Genomic DNA, 17,888 nt, shown 5'->3' with positions numbered 1-17,888 from the left:
TTCAGGTTTTTCCAATAAGCCATTTGGTCTGCCTTTTAGGAAGTAGAATTTTATGGTACCGTTGCCATTTGGGTCTAGATTAGTGTTTCCCACCCCTTCAATGCCCTCCCCATCCATCCTAGTGTCTAGTCCATGAGATGCTTGCTGGGTATGTAAGGTATCTTGGGTAGATTTGGGTTAGGTGCTGTAGATGAGTGATACTATGTGGTGATTTTTTTTTTTTTTTTTTTTTTGTGTGTGTGATTGGATAAGTTCACTGAGAATGATCTGTTCCAGGTTCAACCATTTTTTTCTTCAAATTTTTTGTTTCATTTTTTTCTTACTGCTGTGTAGAATTCCATTGTGTAGATATACCACATCTTAGTTATCCATTCTTGAGTTATGAACATCTGGATTTATTCCAGATCTTAGCTATTACGAATTGAGCCGCTACAAACATGGTTGAGCAAATCTCTCTGGCCTGTGGTTTGAAGGCTTTCGGGTAGATGCCCAGTAAAGGAATAATAACTGGGTCTGTTGGTATCTCTATAGTCAGCTTTTTCAGGAGTCTCCATATTGCTTTACAAAGTGGTTGTACCATTCTACATTCCCACCAACAGTGGATGAGTGTTCCTACTTCTCCCCATCCTTCCCAGCATTTATTTTCATTTGATTTTTTGATGTTTGCTATCCTTATTGGGGTAAGGTGGAATCTCATAGTTGTTTTAATTTGCATTTCTCTGATGATTAGGGATGATGAACATTTTCTTAAGTGTGCATTTGCCAGTTGTATTTCTTCCTCTGTGAACTGCCTGTTCAGCTCTTTGCCCCATTTTGTGAGTGGGGTGTTTGACTTATTACTGTTTCGATTTTTAGTTCTTTGTAGATTCTAGAGATTAGGCCTCTATCAGTTGGATAACCCACAAATATTTTTGACATTCTGTGGGTGATCTATTGGCTTTGCTCTTCAGCTTCATGTGATCCCATTGGTTGAGTGACTGTTTAAGATTTTGAGCTACTGGGGTTTTTTTCAGGAAGTCTTTTTCCATTCCTATATCATGGAAAGTACTTCCTAAATTTTCTTCCAGTAGTATTTGAGTTTCTGGTCTTATATTGAGGTCTTTGATCCATTTGGATTTGCGTGTAGTGCATGGTGAAATGTGTGGATCAAGTTTCAGTTTCCTGCATGTAGTTATCCAGTTTGTCCAGCACCATTTGTTGAAGATGCTGTCTTTATTCCAGCCTATATTTTGGGCCTTTGTCAAATATCAAGTAGCTATAGTTGCTTGATCCAAAGTTTGAGTTCTCAAGTTTATTGCATTGGTCTATACTCCTATTTTTATGCCAGTACCATGCCGTTTTTATTACTATGGCTTTGTAATATAGCTTTAGATCTGATATGGTGATGCCACCAGAGTTATTACTTTTGCTGTGGATATGTTTGGATATGCAAGGCCTTCTGCCTTTCCATATGAAATTTGAGATCATTTTTTTCTATCTGTGTGAAGAACACTGTAGGAATTTTAATTGGAATTGCATTAAATCTATATATTGCCTTTGGTAGGATTGTCATCTTCACAATGTTAATTCTTCCTATCCAGGAGCATGGGAGGTCTTTCCATTTTCTCAAGTCCTCCACAATTTCTTTTTTGAGAGTTTTTATGTTTTTGTTGTATGGATATTTCACTTCCTCGGTTAACATTATTCCAAGGTATTTCCTTTTTTGTTGCTATTGAAAATGGGACTATGTCCCTTATTTCTTTCTCTCTATCTTTGCCATTTGCATATAGACATGCTACTGATTTTTGTGCATTGATTTTGTATCCTGCAACTTTGCTATAGGAGTTAATCACCTACAGGAATTTTAGGGATGAAATCAGAGAATCACTCCCATTCACAATTGCATAAAAAAAAAAAAAGTACCTTGGAATAAACCTAACCAAGGAAGTAAAGAATTTCTACAATGAGAATTTTAAAACTCTCAAGCGAGAAATTGCAGAAGACACTAGAAAGTGGAAAAACATCCCTTGTTCCTGGATTGTAAGAATCAATATTATGAAAATGACAATCTTACCAAAAGCTATCTACACATTTCATGCAATCCCTATCAAAATTCCAAAGACAGACTTCCGGCTGAGATGGCGACCGCCTGGCTGCACTGCAGATACCCGGGAAAGAAAGAAAGATGCAGATCTTAAGGAGAGAGCTGCCCCAACATACCTCAAAAGGGGCCCGACTGAAAATAAGGACAATTGGCGAAACAAGCCAGGGTAATGTTTTCCTGTGAACCGGATACCAGCACAAAGGGGAAGGAGACCAACACAGAGAAAAATCAACTCCTACCAAATCAGGGAGCCAGAGCCTCAGAGGCCCCCCAACACCTCAGCACTGAAGCAGATCAAAAATGAACCCAACATGGCTCAGGGAAATTTTGTGGAAGAGGGGGCAGAAAGAATGTCAGAGCCACATGTTGGGTCTTGATATGCAGAGACATTTATGGTACCAATAACTGTGGGCTAACTCCATAATGCAAGACCCATATACATCAACAAGGAGGGGCTAATGGGGAGATGGTAGGCCATGGATGAGCCTAAACAATGTTACCAAAGTGCCTGTATTTGCTGAAAAGAAAACTAATAAATTAAATTTTTTAAAAATTCCAAAGACATTCTTCATGGAAATACAAAAAACAATCCAAAAATTCACTTGGAATCACAAAAAAGCTTCGAATATCTAAAATAATACTGAGCAACAAAAATAAGGCTGGTGGTATCACCATACCTGATTTTAACCTATACTACAGAGCCATAGTAAAAAAAAAAACAAACAGCGTTGTACTGGCATAAAACCCGACATGTAGATAAATGGAACAGAATAGAGGACCCAGATGTAAGTCCAGGTAGCTATAGGCACCTATTATTTGATTAAAATGCCAAAAACACTCACTGAAGAAAAGACAGCCTCTTCAGCAAATGGTGTTGGAAAACTGGATATATATCTGTAGAAGGATGAAAATAGATTCTTCTCTTTCTCCATGCACAAGAATTAAGGCCAAATGGATTAAAGACCTTAGCATCAGACCTGAAACTCTGAAACTTCTAGAATAAAAAGTAGGGGGAACCCTTTCAATATATTGGTCTTGCCGAAGACATTCTGAATACAACTCCAATTGCTCAGGCAAAAACACCCCACAGATTAACCACTGGGACCTCATGAAATTACAAAGATTTTGCAGAGCAAAGGACACAGTGAAAAAAGCAAAGAGGCAACCTACAGAATGGGAAAAAATCTTCGCCAGCTATATATCTGATAGAGGATTAATATCTAGGATATACAAAGAACTCAAAAAGTTAAATAATAAGGAATCAAACAAGCCAATCAATAAATGGGCTAAGGAGCTAAATAGAGCATTCTCAAAGGAAGAAATACGAATGGCATATAAGCATCTAAAAAATGTTCTTCGTCACTAGTCATCAGGGAAATGCAGATTAAAACTACATTGAGATTCCATCTCACTCCTGTCAGATTGGATACCATCATGAAAAGAAATGATCATAAATGTTGGTGGGGATATGGAAAAAGAGGGGCCATTCTACACTTCTGGTGGGAATGCCATCTGGTCCAGCCTTTGTGGAAATCAGTGTGGAGGTTCCTAAAACAGCTAAAGATTGATCTGCCATATGATCCAGCTATAGCACTCTTAGGCATATATCCGAAGGACTCATCTCATTTCCTTAGAAGTAGCTCTGACTAAGCACAGGGTTTATATGTGTGGCCCTATGGTAAGACTTCCTTAAGTCTCCTTTGGAGGACTGGCCAGGTGAGCATCTCTTTGAGGGAGAACTGGTTTTTCTCCACCCCTCCCTATGTACCACACAGGGATAGGCACATATAAAAGTCCCCAAATTCTTGGTTAGTGAATCTCTTTCATTATGGCATCTGCACAATCCTGATGTGAGACCTGAACAGTTCTGCAAACTATCCTTGACAACTTCAAATAAGGATTCACTGCTGACAACAGAGTGAAGATGAAACCAATAAAATTAAGAACTCTTTGTGAAGATGAATGGCCTTGCTTTAATGTCAGCTGGCCACCTGAAGGGACATTAGAGCTGGCTTTCATTGTTGAGATCCAAGAAGCTGCATAAGAATGCCTAGTCACCCATATCAGTTCCCATATATTGACTCTTGGTACATACTGGCCCAGAACTCTCCTGAAGGGCTTAGCTACAAGCTACCTGGAGTTCTAAAACCCCAGACCATTTTAGCTGCAAGGTCCGTTAAGACTGAAAACACTAAGAATAACACCAAAGAAATAACTCCTTAGCTTTCCAAGAGGATGAAATTTGGCTGCCACCACCACCACCAGTGGTGCTACCTCCTTACCATCATCCTCAATTGCCAGTGCCACATAGTACTGATGCTGTTATTAGTTCATCAGCTGATCCAACCCCTCCAATTGAACCCCCAAATATGCCACCCATTAGCCTCATCTGGCCAACCAGCCCAGTCAGACTTGACCACTGTGTGGGGCAGCTCACCAAACTCTGGTCAGCTGTGTTCTTGGAAGGATCCCACTTTGATGTGCCCATTGAGGGAAGTGCCAGGTCCTCCTCTCCTTCAAGCAGATGGCAACAATGTTACTGGACCAACTGCTCTTGTTTATTAGTCCTTCACCACCATTGACCTCTTGAACTAGCACCAACAAATCCTGCCTTATTCTGAAAAACCCAAAGTCACGATAGACTTGTGTTCCACTATTATGGCAACTCATGGGCCAACTTGGGATGACTGTTGCCAATTCCTCACCTCACTCTTTGACTCTAAGGAAAGATGAGTCCTTCAGGCAGCAAAGGCATTGTTGAAGTCACATGTCTCAATTGGGACACTGAAACCAGAGGGTTTTGCAAATGAGGCCCTACCAAATGTACAGCCAAACTGGAGCCCAAATACAGATGCGGTAACCCAATCTGTCAATCTGATGAGACAAGGTCTGAAGGGGCTAAAACAGGGGCCAGAAGTGCCATCATTTTGATACATGTGAGTAAGATAACTCAAAAGGAAATGAGCCTCCCATCCAGTTTATGAGAGACTCTGTAATACGTATCATAGATATGCTCCATTCAATCCTGTGGCACCAGAAAAATCAGTCCACAGTGTACATAGCCTTTGATCCCCAGTTGGCCTATTACAGATGCCATAAGCTGCAACACTTAGAAGGATTTTCTGGGAAAAACATTGGTGAGTTTCCTGAAACTGCATCTAAGGTAGTGGCCAACTGAGGTCACAGCAAAGAAAGAAATGGACAGACAACATGAGAGAAAGGCCTGCATACTGGTTTCTGCCATAAGAAAAGTCACAAACCCAGCAAAGCCTATATTCAAGGAAAAGGAATAAAAAACAACAGGAAATTTTCTTAGTAAAGAGTAATGTGCTCATTGGAAATAAAAAGGACATTGTAAGCATGAATTTCCAAAGCTGGGTAAAGACACAGACACACTCAAGTCAAGGCCCCAGGAAAAGGGATCTATTGTTGCAATGTCCAAGGAAAAGAGAAAACCACAATCAGGCTCTAGTGTTGAAGATTCCAAGTGGGGTTCTGAATCGGACTACTGGGCTCATTTTCCATTTTTTCCCACAAGAGCCCATGGTCCAAATTGATCTGGGGGTTGGGTAGGCAAACCATTGACTTTATTTTGGACACTTGCAAAGCCATGTCTACTGTGTCCAACCCCACTGGAAAACTTAACCAAAGACTATTAAGTAAGATATACCAGTTCTGCGAGCCATAAGAATGTTCAGTAGGTAGCCACTGGGTCCATCACTGATACCTGTATGTGCCAGAGGCCCCAGGGCCTCTACTAGGGAGAGACTTAGTATCTGAATTGGGTACTACTATGACCATGGACTTGGGGCCTGCAACCAACCCAAACTCCCTACCTATGTTGATGTTAGAAATCCATCCAGAAGAGGAATACAGAGTTCACAAGAAAACAAGGCAAAGGACTCCAATTGCCACAGATATTTACCAGTACTTGGAGCAATTTCACCAGCTCTGGGACATACAAGGGGGAATTGGACTTACAAGCGGCCATCCACCAGTGATAGTGGTAAATAAATTAGCTGCCCTCCCAGTGAGACAGAGACAATATCTGATTTCATTGGAAACCTGGCTTGGAATAGCCCCACACATCAAAAGATTGAAATATGAGGGAATTTTAAGAGAAATTCAATCCTCATAGAACACTCCCTTGCTCCCAATAAAAAAAACAGGAGCCAATGACTCCCAGTTCAAGACCTTCACAGAGTCAATGTTGCTGCTGAGACCTTACACCCAGTGATCCCTAATCCATACACCTTGTTAAGTCTGATATCCCCAACCACTTCTGTCTTTACATGTTTGGAGTGGAAAGATGCCTTCTTCAGTCTGAGGCTGCCAGAAGTAAGACAGGCCCTGTTTGCCTTTGAATGGGAGGGCACAGAGACTGGACTCATTTGCCCTAAGGTTTTAAGAACTCCCCAACCATCTTTGGGGAGGCACAAGCAAAGGACTTAAATAATTGTCGACCTGCTGGGTGCACCATCCTGTGGTATGTTGATAATTTGCTGTTAGCAGTCCCCATGAGGATGGTCTGCCAAGAAGGTAAGGGAGAGCTGCTAAGTTTCCTGCAAGAGGCAGGATACAGGTCTCTATGAAGAAGGCTCAAATTTGTCAAAAAGAGGTCGCCTATTTGGGGTATCACCTCATCCAGGGACAAAGGAGACTAGGGGAAGAACAATAAGTGATAATCCAGTACTCCCAGTCTAAGATTAAGAAAAACTCTGAGAGGATTTTTTTGGGGGGGTGTAGCTGGGTTCTGCTGACTTTGGATGTCCGAATTCTCTACCATAGCTACGCCTCTTCACAGTGCTCTCCAAGGGCCTACAATTGACCCATTGAAATGGGAGGAAGAGGAGGAAAACAGCTTTAATCAACTTAATAAAAGGCAGTGAGGCTCCTGCACTGGCACTTCTGGACATCACCCATTCTTGTAACCCTTATGAACATGAGGAGGAATTGGACTAGGGGTCCTAGCTCAGTGGCTGGGCCCATGGAACAGACCAGCGGCCTACCTGTCCAAAAAGCTGGACCCAGTCTTCAGATGGCCCCCTTCCAGGCCCTGGCGGCTGCAGTGGTACTTATATAGGAAGAAGACAAACTAACGTTGGGGCATAATATTGCTATTAATGCACCACATCAAGTCACCTCTTTGCTCAATGGGACAGCCAGCTGTTGGATGACCAGGAAGCGAGCGGCATGGTACCAGACCATGCTGGGAGAGAATTCCCGAGTACAGGTAGAAGCTACTCAAGCTTTAAATCCAGCCATATATCTACCAGAAAAGGAGGGGGAACCCCTTCATGCTTGTGAATAAGTCATGGAGGAAATCTCCCTACAAGACCTAAAAGATGAGCCACTCCCCAACTCAGATGTGGAACGTTTTCCTGATGGGAGCTGAAGCTTACAACAAGGGGAATACTGTACTGGGTATGCAGTGACCACCACAGACTACCAAATCATTTGTCAGCCCAAAAGCCTGAACTTCGTACATTAACAAAAGCACTCTTCCTGGCAGAAGAGAAACAAGCCACCATTTACACAGACTCTTGGTATGCTTTTACCATCTTGCACATTCATGAGGCGATATATTGAGAAAAGGGCCTAGTCACCTCAGGAGGCAGTGAGGTTAAAAAAAGTAACCAAATTCTTCATCTCTTAGAAGCCATGTGGGCCACTGTCTGACTCAATGCTCATTGAAACCCTAAAGCGTGGAATAATTTTTCTGGCCAGAACATGGGATACTCCTTGGGCTTTTTCTGTGCTGGTTGGGAAAACTTCTGTACATCCTGAAAAGGTGCACACTATAACTAACAGGTACTGGTAAACTTTGCTGGGTTGAATGTCAGTGAAGTCCACTTCTAGATGTTCAAATGGATAAGATCCTTGCTTCTATGTCAGCATTGGAGCTTTTGGATCCTGTTTAAGGTTGTTTCTTGTGCATTGTAAGCAGGCTTTGCTGATTTGCTGGGTGAATTTTGCTAGTTTTGGGACCAACTGTAAACCATAGAGGGACTGTGGCTGCAAGGGACATTTCTGTCTTTCTCCTTTGAATAGATACAATTCTTTATTATTGCTTTGTATTATCTCCATCACTCTCTGCAGGAGTGTTTGCTTCTCTTTGAGGAATATGGTATAATCCCTCCCTTTTAACTGCAGGAGAATCCTGAGTTTCCCCCCACAGTAGGCTTAAACAGACATCCTCACTAACTGGTCCTGTGCTGAAAAGGCCTCTCAAACTTGCTTTCTTTGGTTTTATTTTATCATAAGAATTCTTTTGCATTACTATATGTATTTTCAAGGACAATAATCATGAACTAGTTCCTGCTCCTGACAGTTGTAAAGTTGGATTTAATGGTGACAACTTCAGTGTTCCCCATGACAATTTACATGTGCTTGATTCTAGAGGTCACCCTCACTCAAGTTCAAGGAGGAACAGTTAAAGGGATATATCAAGACACCTCCATAACTTTTGTGAAAAATCCAAAAGATGGGTTATGCATTGTCACTTTTAGATGATCTATGGATTATTATTCTCATGTTGGAATAAGTCCAGATCACTGGTGAAAAAAGGAAGATAAAAATCTGGAAAGAATATTATGGGCTATCAACTTTTGTCTCTATGGACAAGTAGCCCATCAGGAGGGAGATAATTGATGGGGGTACTCTTGGGCCTGTACTGATTTTACCAGCAGCACCTTCCTGAGAACCCCCAACTAAACAAGGGATAAAAGAGATAAGAGGCCTTCACGTGGATAACAAAGGAGGAATTCAGATACAGCTGAATTTTGAATGATCCCATCACATAGGACATTTGCAAGCTTGGATTAGAACTGTACTTCAGACTGGGAGTACTGTCCCCAACTATGGCCCTCCAACTGTCAGTCCAACAGAAAGGTATTCACCCAGTAAGTAGAGTAAATTCCTTAGATAAATCCTAGGCTCCTAAAATGAGCCCTAAGCAAGACCAGGCTAAACAATTTGATCCTTATACTCCTCTTAAAATGATGACTCTGATAAACATCAGCCATGAGCTCCTTAATTTAATAGATCTCACACTAGGAAGGGATTGCTGCAAGTCAAGTCACCTACACTGGAGTGGGAATCACTAACCAAAGTTTAACACCACCAAAGGAATTTGTGTAGCTGGACCACCTGTTCAGATAATAGGTGAAGCCCAATGTGTGGGGAATGAAAAGGGCTGTACAAAATTAGTGAAGGGGACTGTGGCCTATGAGTGCATATATATTTGCTTGTTCCAAAGGAATTTATACTTGTTACCCAGGGGAAAATTGTAAATTGGTGTTCTTGGCTCTGGACACAGACGTGTTCCCAGGTGAGGAAATCCAGTGGTATTTAGATTCTCCAAATTCAAGAACTGAGCACCAGTGTTACTGCCAATTTTGTTGTGAGTAGCCCTGGCAGGAACTACCACCACAAGTGCTGCAGCAATTGGCATCCAACACGTTCAACATACTCAGCTTTCTGCCCAGATTAGGGAAGATTTAACTATTGTTCAGGAAAGTATAATCAGCCTTCAAAATCAGATAGACTCATTGGCAGCAATGGCCTGTCAGAATCGTAGGGGATTAGATTTAATAACTGCTGAAAAGGGATATATATGTATGTTTCTAAATGTGGAATGCTGTTTTTATGTTAATCAGTCAGGAGTAGTAAGAGAAAATGCTAAGAAACTGTCAGAAAGAATCAAGGCAAAGAGTACAAATGAAGATCAATGGAATGCAGTTTGGACTACATGGGGACCCTGGCTAGCTCCATTAACAGGGCTCCTTCTAATGATAATGCTGGGTCTCATGTTCAGACCCTATGTTCCAAATGTCCTATCTAAGTTCCTCCAGCTAAAATAAAAGCAATCAAAATACAGATGTACAACAGGAATATCAGCCATTACATGTAAATTCATAGGGATTATGAATGGGAAGAAGAGGGAGATATAATGGGAAAGAAGCCGAAAGCTGGACTGATGCAATAAGAGTTAACTGCTGAGGAATTGAACTTATCTCTGTCAGTAGCTGAAGGAATTCCAAAGAGAGAACTGTCTAGGGGGAACCACGAGGGATGATAAGAAATAAGGACAGTTTATACTAAAATAGAGTAAAATAGAGCTCATGGTTAGAGTGACCCGACTACATGATTCATATGCATGTTGATTCATATATATGTTTTGAAAAATTATTTTGAATCATATAGACTGCACAAACTGTCATGTCTTACTTCTGTAAACCAGCTGCTGGCTTGCTTGATCACCCCTCCCCTTGATTATGAACACTATAAAATGAAAGTAAAATCTCAGCTTAATACCAAAATTACTTTGGAAAGCGATCCCAACTTTGGTCCCCGGGAAATAAACTGGCATTGGATTGATCTTTTCAGAGAAGTTCTGCAACAGAAAGAGAAATCTAAATAATGCAAAAATTAGTTAAAATTGATGTTGAAAATAAGTATAAAACACTATTCTACAATAAACAAAAAATTAACAATGATAAATACAATTACCTAAAAATTTAATGAAAATATCAACTTTTGTCAAGTCTATCTATCATACAAGACAATGAAAATGTACTATTATTCACAATATTATGAAATTTTATAAACATTGTGAAAATGCATTATTCAATATTAATACATTTGGAAATACCAGTAAAACACATGAACTTCTAAGAAAATTTGAATTACCAGTATTGCTTTTTAAAAAACAGAATAGGCCTGGAGAAATAGCTTAGCAGATAGGGGGCTTACCTGCGAAGACTAAGGACCCATGTTCAACCCTCCAGAGCCCAACTAAGCCAGACGCACAAAGTGATGCAAGCATGCAAGGTCACACATGCGCACAAGATGGCACACGTCTGGAGTTCAATTATAGTGTCTAGAGTCCCTGATGTGTCAATTCACTCTCTCTCTCTTTTTCTCTCTCTCTTTCTCTCTCTCGCACACGTGTGTATAAAGGCCAGTCTGTTGGGCTTGTCTCAATACAAAAAAGAAGCAAAGTAGGTCAGTGATATGTGATAAAATGAAAAAGTTGGGCTGGAACAATTGTTCAGTCAGTAAAACACTTGCCAGGTGAAATTGTAGGCCTGAGTTCAGATGCTTAGCACTCATGTAAATGCTGGGCATAATGATCCTGGCATATAATCCCGGAGACCAAGAAGCAGAGACATGTGAATCCCTTGAGAAGGTGGTTAGATGAACTTAATAGGTGAGCTCTGAGTTCAGTAAGAATCACTTTCTCAATAAACAAGATGGAGAGTAACTAAGAATCAAACTCTGGTCTTCACAAACATGTGTTCATACACACACACACACACACACACACACACATGCATATGTACATGATACATACACACATATAATCACAAAAATGAAAAAGTTTACAATGATCTCCAATATTAGCAGCAGTTTATTTTACAAGAAAATTTAAGACCTGCTTCTTTTACCACACTGGGCTTTCCAGTATAGGAATTTTAAATGTTATAGCAATCCATAAAATAAATTCTTAGAAATAAAAAGAAATGAGGACAATCAATCATCATGGAAAAAAAATACTCAGCTCAGAGAAATTGTCATACAAATTTAAAGTAATAATAAGGGGGCTGGAGAGATGTTTTAGTAATTAAGGCACTTACTTGTCTGCAAAGTCTAAGGACCCAGGTTTGATTCCCTAGTACCAATGTAAGCCAAATGCACAAGGTGGCAGGCACATGCATCTGGAGTTCACTTGCAGTAGCTAGAGGCCCTGTCAGGGCGGTTCTCATTCATTCTCTCTTTTTCAAATAAATAAATGACTAAATATTTAAAAATATGAATATCTGAATTAAAAACTCAAAACCTAGCTGGGTGTGTGAGCATACACTTTTAATCCTAGCACCTTGGAGGCAGAGGTAGGAGGATCACTATGAGTTTGAGGCCAGCCTGGGACTACAGAGTGAGTTCCAGATAAGCCTGGGCTACAGTGAGACCCTGCTTAAAAAAAAAAAAAAAACCAAACAACCAAAAACTTAATAATTCACATAAAAGGAACTTTACATCTAATAAATATCTAATATCCAATAAACCTTTTCTTAACTTTTGAATGTTAAAGCACAATCCAAATTCAAATAAGAAAGTATGAATAACAAACAATAATACAGTTTCAACTTTCATCATATAACCAAAGCAGTACACACAGGAAAATGTGGAATTTCACAATCTTTGGAAGAAACAAATGAAAATTCGATTCAAGCAAGTCATATAGGAAAAATGGGGAAAAGGCAGTGCAAGGTATTAAAGAGCAGAAATTAACTAGGAAATATCTCCCAAATGTAATTTCTCTTTCTCTCTCTCTCTCTCTCTCTCTCTCTCTCTCTCTCTCTCTCTCTCTCTCTCTCTCTTTGTTTTTTAGAGGTAGGGTTTCACTGTAGCTCAGGCTGACCTGGAATTCACTATGTAGTCTCAAAGTGGCCTTGAACTCATGGTGATCCTCCTACCTCTGCCTCCCGAGTGCTGGGATTAAAGGCATGTGCTACCACACCTGGCTCCAAATGTAATTTCTTTATTAGTAAAGCCCAATTTCTTTCTACAAATAATAAAACACTGACTGGTGCTACAGTCTTATAATGCCAGCTACATTGTAGGTTGTGGCAGGAAGATCCTAAGTTTAATGTCTGACTGGCCTCCGGAGTGAGTTAAGGCCAGCCCAGGCAATTTACCAGTTTTAAAATAAAAAGTGAAAATAAGGGTATATGGGATATGTCTCCGGGCTAGAGCACTTGCCAGTGTGGATTAGGCTCTAGGTTTAATCTCCAGCACCACACACACCCAAAAACCCCCCACAAAACTACATGTCTATTGACAGGTATGGTAGCACACACCTTTAATTGCAGCACTCAGGAGGCAGTTAGGATTGGTGTGAGTTCAAGGCCAGCTTGAGACTACATAGTGAATTCCAGTTTACCCTGGTCTAGAGTGAGACCCTACCTCAAAAAAAAAAAAATTCCTTCACAAATAGGGGGACTGGGTATGAGATATCTCAGTGGTTACAGGTACTTATTTGTGAATTGTGATGACCCAGGTTCAATTCCCCAGTTACCACATAAAGGCAGATCCATTAGCAGGAGGCCCTAGCATGCCCATACACACAAATATTCTCTCAGTCTCTCTCTCTCTCAAATAAATAAATAAAATATTTTTAAACACAAATAATAAGTTCAGAAGATGACTCTGTAGTTGGAGGCACTTGCTTGCAAAGCCTGCCAGCCTGGGTTTGATGCCCCAGTGCCCACATAAACTCAGATGCATATGCATCTGTTTCTTTGCAGTGGTAAGAGGCTCTAGCATGCCCATACTCTTGTCTCTCTCTCAACTCTTCTCTCTTGTTGCTTACAGATAAATAGACACAAATAAGCCAGAACTGTTAGTTTATGCTTTCAGTATTTGGGAGGGGATGCTGTAGCAGAAACAACAGGTCCGCATGTGCTGCAGACCCTGTCTCAAAAAATTTAAAAAAAAACAAAACATAATGGACAAATCTCTAGTAAAGATAATCAACAGGAAAGGTGATGATGGTAAACTTTAGGACTTTCAAAGGAGACCTAAGTATTTGAGGCAGATTAAAATTACAGATTCATATGTTCTCTTTGAGATCAACATGAAATGCAAAATTCTAGCAAAATATCAGCTCTCTAAGTGCAGTTTGGAGAAATAGCATTACTGGTTTACCTTACTTGGTCTCCACACAAGGATTTAAACCCTGTTCTCCACTGCCACATCTCTGCAGTTCTAGAACCAGTTCATCTTCATACAGTAGCATTAACGGGACTCCGCACAGCAATTCCAACAACGATACTTCACAGCAGGAGCTTCTGGAACATGTATACTGCATGATTCACTTACCTGCATTTTTCATGCTTCTAATTCCAGTACCAGTTGGGCTAGCAAATTTTTTAATCCAGGGGGAATAAATATTGACCATGATGAACAGTATACTCATTCACAATTCTTCCCTCAAGGTTTCTTCTTATAAAAGAACTTGAATTCCTATTCACTGATCCTTTCATGGCTCAACCTCAGGTAATCATTTTCACAGTTTCAATGCAAAACAGTTTGATCCACCATTAATGCTGGAAATCTTCCTTAACAACTGCAGCTAAGTAACCTAAAACCAGTCTCTTTGCCAGTAACTTCAAACTTGCTTAATATTTTTTTTTTATTTCCTGTGATAAAGTATGTATCTTTCATAAGTTTTTCTCTTATACACTTTCTGCCAAGTGTACCAGTCCATCACTTTTAAATTCAAATTTGATCAAACTGTTTGGGCACAGGCAGAAGGACTCAGCCGCCCTTTTCCCAGCAGAAAAGCTCCCATAAATTTCTCTCTTTCACCTTTAAGAGTCCCTAAGCCAAGCTTTCACAGTCCACAATTCTCTCTGCATTTAGTATTTTCAAACTCTCAACTGAATAACTCATAAAGCTCTGCTTATAGCAGTGAAATGCTTTTCTAGTCAAAGTACCAAATCCTTCCACATTCCTCCCACAACCACATTACAAAAGGCAAAATACTCTCATGGTCAGATTCATCACAGCATCAACCTCACTTCTCAGTACCAATATTCTGTTGCAGTTGCTTTTCATTGCTGGGACAAACATCCAACAAGAAACAGATTATGGAAGGGTTTATTTCAGGCTACAGAATCCAGGGGAAACACCATCAATAGTAGAAGAAACTTGCTGAGATAAATAGATCCAAAGCAGAGATATACTACCAAACAGCCAGCAAACACTAACAGCCAGAGTTCCAACTGGATGTCTATACACCTAGTAGGGTTGGACTGAAGATCTGCTCTCAGTGACACATCTCTTCCTTAGCAGAGCTCTGCCTGCTTGAGACTCAAGTTGCCAGTTCAGGCTTAATCAAATATCCCTGACGCTAGGGGGAACAAACATTCACATTCAAATCAACAGTTTATCTTTGTTTTTCTACAATATTAAGGAGGAGTCCTTCCTACTACCCTTTGCTAGTCACAGCACCAATCACCATATTCATATAGTTTTAAGGATTAACTGTGCAAAATTATCATGGTAAAGCATGAAAACTTCTTTCTCATTCTACAAAGCAATGATTAACCTGATAATCAAAACTGGAATAAGGGTTGGAGAGATGGCTTAGCAGTTAGGGTTCTTGCCAGCAAAGCCAAAGGACCCAGGTTCAATTCTCTAGTACCCACATAAAGCCAGATGCACAAGGGGGTGTGTGTGTCTGAAGTTCATTTGCAGTGGCTAGAGGCCCTGGCAAGCCCATTTTCTTTATCTGCCTCTTTATCTCTCAATCTCTCATATAAATAAATGAATAAATAAAATATTTTTAAATTAGAATAAAAAAGTACTCCACAAAAAATTAAAAGAAATTGAGAAGGAGTACAGTTAGGGTGACTGGATCCCTGAATATAAGAAAAAGGCAGGAAAGTCTGCACTTGCTAGAAATCAAAGATTATCTGGCTTATCTCTTGCTTAGTTCCCTAGACCTGTTTTCCCCAAAACAGCCAGGACCCCTCCTGGGAGGGAGGCCTTTCATAGGATTTAAACAATGTGGTTGGTCAAGTTCAATCCCTGGAACTTGGTGTCAGGGCTAGCCTCTTCCTGAGACAGCCCCTACCCCTAATCAAACAGCCATCCCTCTGGTTCACCTGAGCCAGAAGACAGTCCACCACTATAGTTATAAATACCTTTGCAAGGGTAAGGCAAGCACTTTGACCACTTGGAACTTCCAGCTGTGGGAGAATTTTTCCCTCAGTTGGAGTTTTTCCCTCAGGGTGAGACAAGGGGAAGTACTCCTATCCCTTATTCTCCACATGGATTCTTTACCCCCTCCAGCTCCCCAAGTGCAGTAGCTCCTTGAACTTCCTTTATTCTTTTTTTCCATTGTTTTTCTAGGCCTTCCATGTGGGATCTCTAGCCATGATGGTGGCCTTTTTGGTTTTGTACTTCTCATAGTAAATATAATAATTTAATAATTATTCTTCTCAGTCAATTTTATTCAACTTTTTGATAAAAATTAGGAATGAACCTAGGGTTTGGTGTTCACAAACCTTCCTGGACCCTGTGCACCCCATTACAAAATCATTTAGACTAAATTTCCTTAAATGCACGGATCTCAAAGTAATGGTTTTAATCAAGTAGTATCCCAGAAGTGGTTCAAAATTAGATTCAACAATATCATTGTTTTCACACATTCCTTTACTAAACAAACACTTAACGAGTTCCTTCCATATGCCAGACATTGGACTGTACAGAGGGGACATAGTTCACATCAGACAGATCTTATAAACAGAGAAGGCAAGCAATCAAATAAAATAATTTCTGTGTTAGAATTCTATGAGGAGCATCTTTGGGGCAAGTGGTTATAAAATAAATTGAAAATAATATGGCAATAGCCCTTTCTTCATATGTTCGATATATTTTACCTGAAACCTAAGGATGGAAAGAAACTTCCATAAAGAGGAAAATGCAGGTGTAAAGTGTCAGAGGAACAAATCCACAGCAATCCCTGTTTCTGCAAATCCACAGCAATCCCTATTTCTGCAAAACTCCCTGTTTGAAGTAGACAGGTAGACCCAATTGTTTACATGCTTTCTAGGACTGCTATTATTCCAGTGGTAAAACTGAATACTTTATTTATTTATTTATTTATTTATTTGAGAGCAACAGACACAGAGAGAAAGACAGATAGAGGGAGAGAGAGAATGGGCACGCCAGGGCTTCCAGCCTCTGCAAACGAACTCCAGACGCGTGCGCCCCCTTGTGCATCTGGCTAACGTGGGACCTGGGGAAATGAGCCTCCAACCGGGATCCTTAGGTTTCACAGGCAAGCGCTTAACCGCTAAGCCATCTCTCCAGCCCAAACTGAATACTTTTGATAATGTCTATATGTCTTTCAAAGTTACAAAGATTTGTTATGGGCTGGAGAAATGGCTTCATGGCTAAGGTGATTGCCTATTAAGCCTAAGGACTCATGTTCAACTCTCTAGATCCCAGATAAGCCAGATGCACAAAGGTGAGGCAAGCACAAAGTTGTACATGCCCACCTGGTGGTGCAAGCATCTGGAGTTCGATTTCAATGGCTGAGGTCTTGGCATGCTAATTCTCTATCTCTCCCTCTCACCCTAACTCTCTCTAAAATAAAGAAAAACTAAGTATATTTTTTAAATATTATGTTAGCAGGATATAGGCCAGCATGTATGCAGTCTCATGTACTCTGAAAGCTGAGGAAGGAGGGTCTCAAATTTGAGGTCACATTGAGCAATATGCCAAGAACTCATCACCCTATGCCTTGGAAGAGGGGAGATTTGTTATATGTTCTTTTATAGAAAATTTGCTAATCTCTACTATAGGGAACTTTTTGGCCCTAGTAGGGAGTACAAATTGTTTCTAAGTATGATAGACTAGTAAGGATATTTAGCCTGGGCCTAAATAGCCTATGGTGGCCTGAAACTAGATCTTCTAGCCTCAGCCTTCCCAGAGTGCTGGGATTACTGGGGTCCAGATGAAAATAGATCAGGGGGGAGGGAGGGAATTACCATGGAATATTTTTTTATAATGATGGAAAATGTTAATAAAAATTTAAAAATTAAAAAAAAGAAAAAAAAGAAATGAACTGGTGTGAGCAGAGGGATATGGCACAGAAAGAAAAATCTTTGGGTGAACTGTTGCCCATTCAGCTGCAACTGAGAGAGTACAACCTTTGAGTTTGGGCCAGCTGACCTGCACTGGGACAACAGGAAGAATGTAGACTCTTTTGAAGGTGCCTGAGTACCCAAGG

General features: G+C 40.4%; 1 protein-coding gene across 1 annotated transcript in view; it reads right to left on the bottom strand.

Annotated features, from left to right (window-relative positions):
- Radx (RPA1 related single stranded DNA binding protein, X-linked) overlaps positions 1-17,888 on the bottom strand; it is a 207,631-nt gene that overhangs the window by 79,807 nt on the left and 109,936 nt on the right. The window contains 1 exon segment of the mRNA XM_045139920.1: positions 5,853-5,859. Coding sequence (XP_044995855.1) covers positions 5,853-5,859 — 7 coding nt within the window.

This window comes from Jaculus jaculus, chromosome X (assembly GCF_020740685.1).
Source record: "Jaculus jaculus isolate mJacJac1 chromosome X, mJacJac1.mat.Y.cur, whole genome shotgun sequence".
Taxonomy (NCBI): domain Eukaryota; kingdom Metazoa; phylum Chordata; class Mammalia; order Rodentia; family Dipodidae; genus Jaculus; species Jaculus jaculus.
Note: the sequence above shows the minus strand (reverse complement) of the source record. Positions and strands in the feature narration are given on the sequence as shown.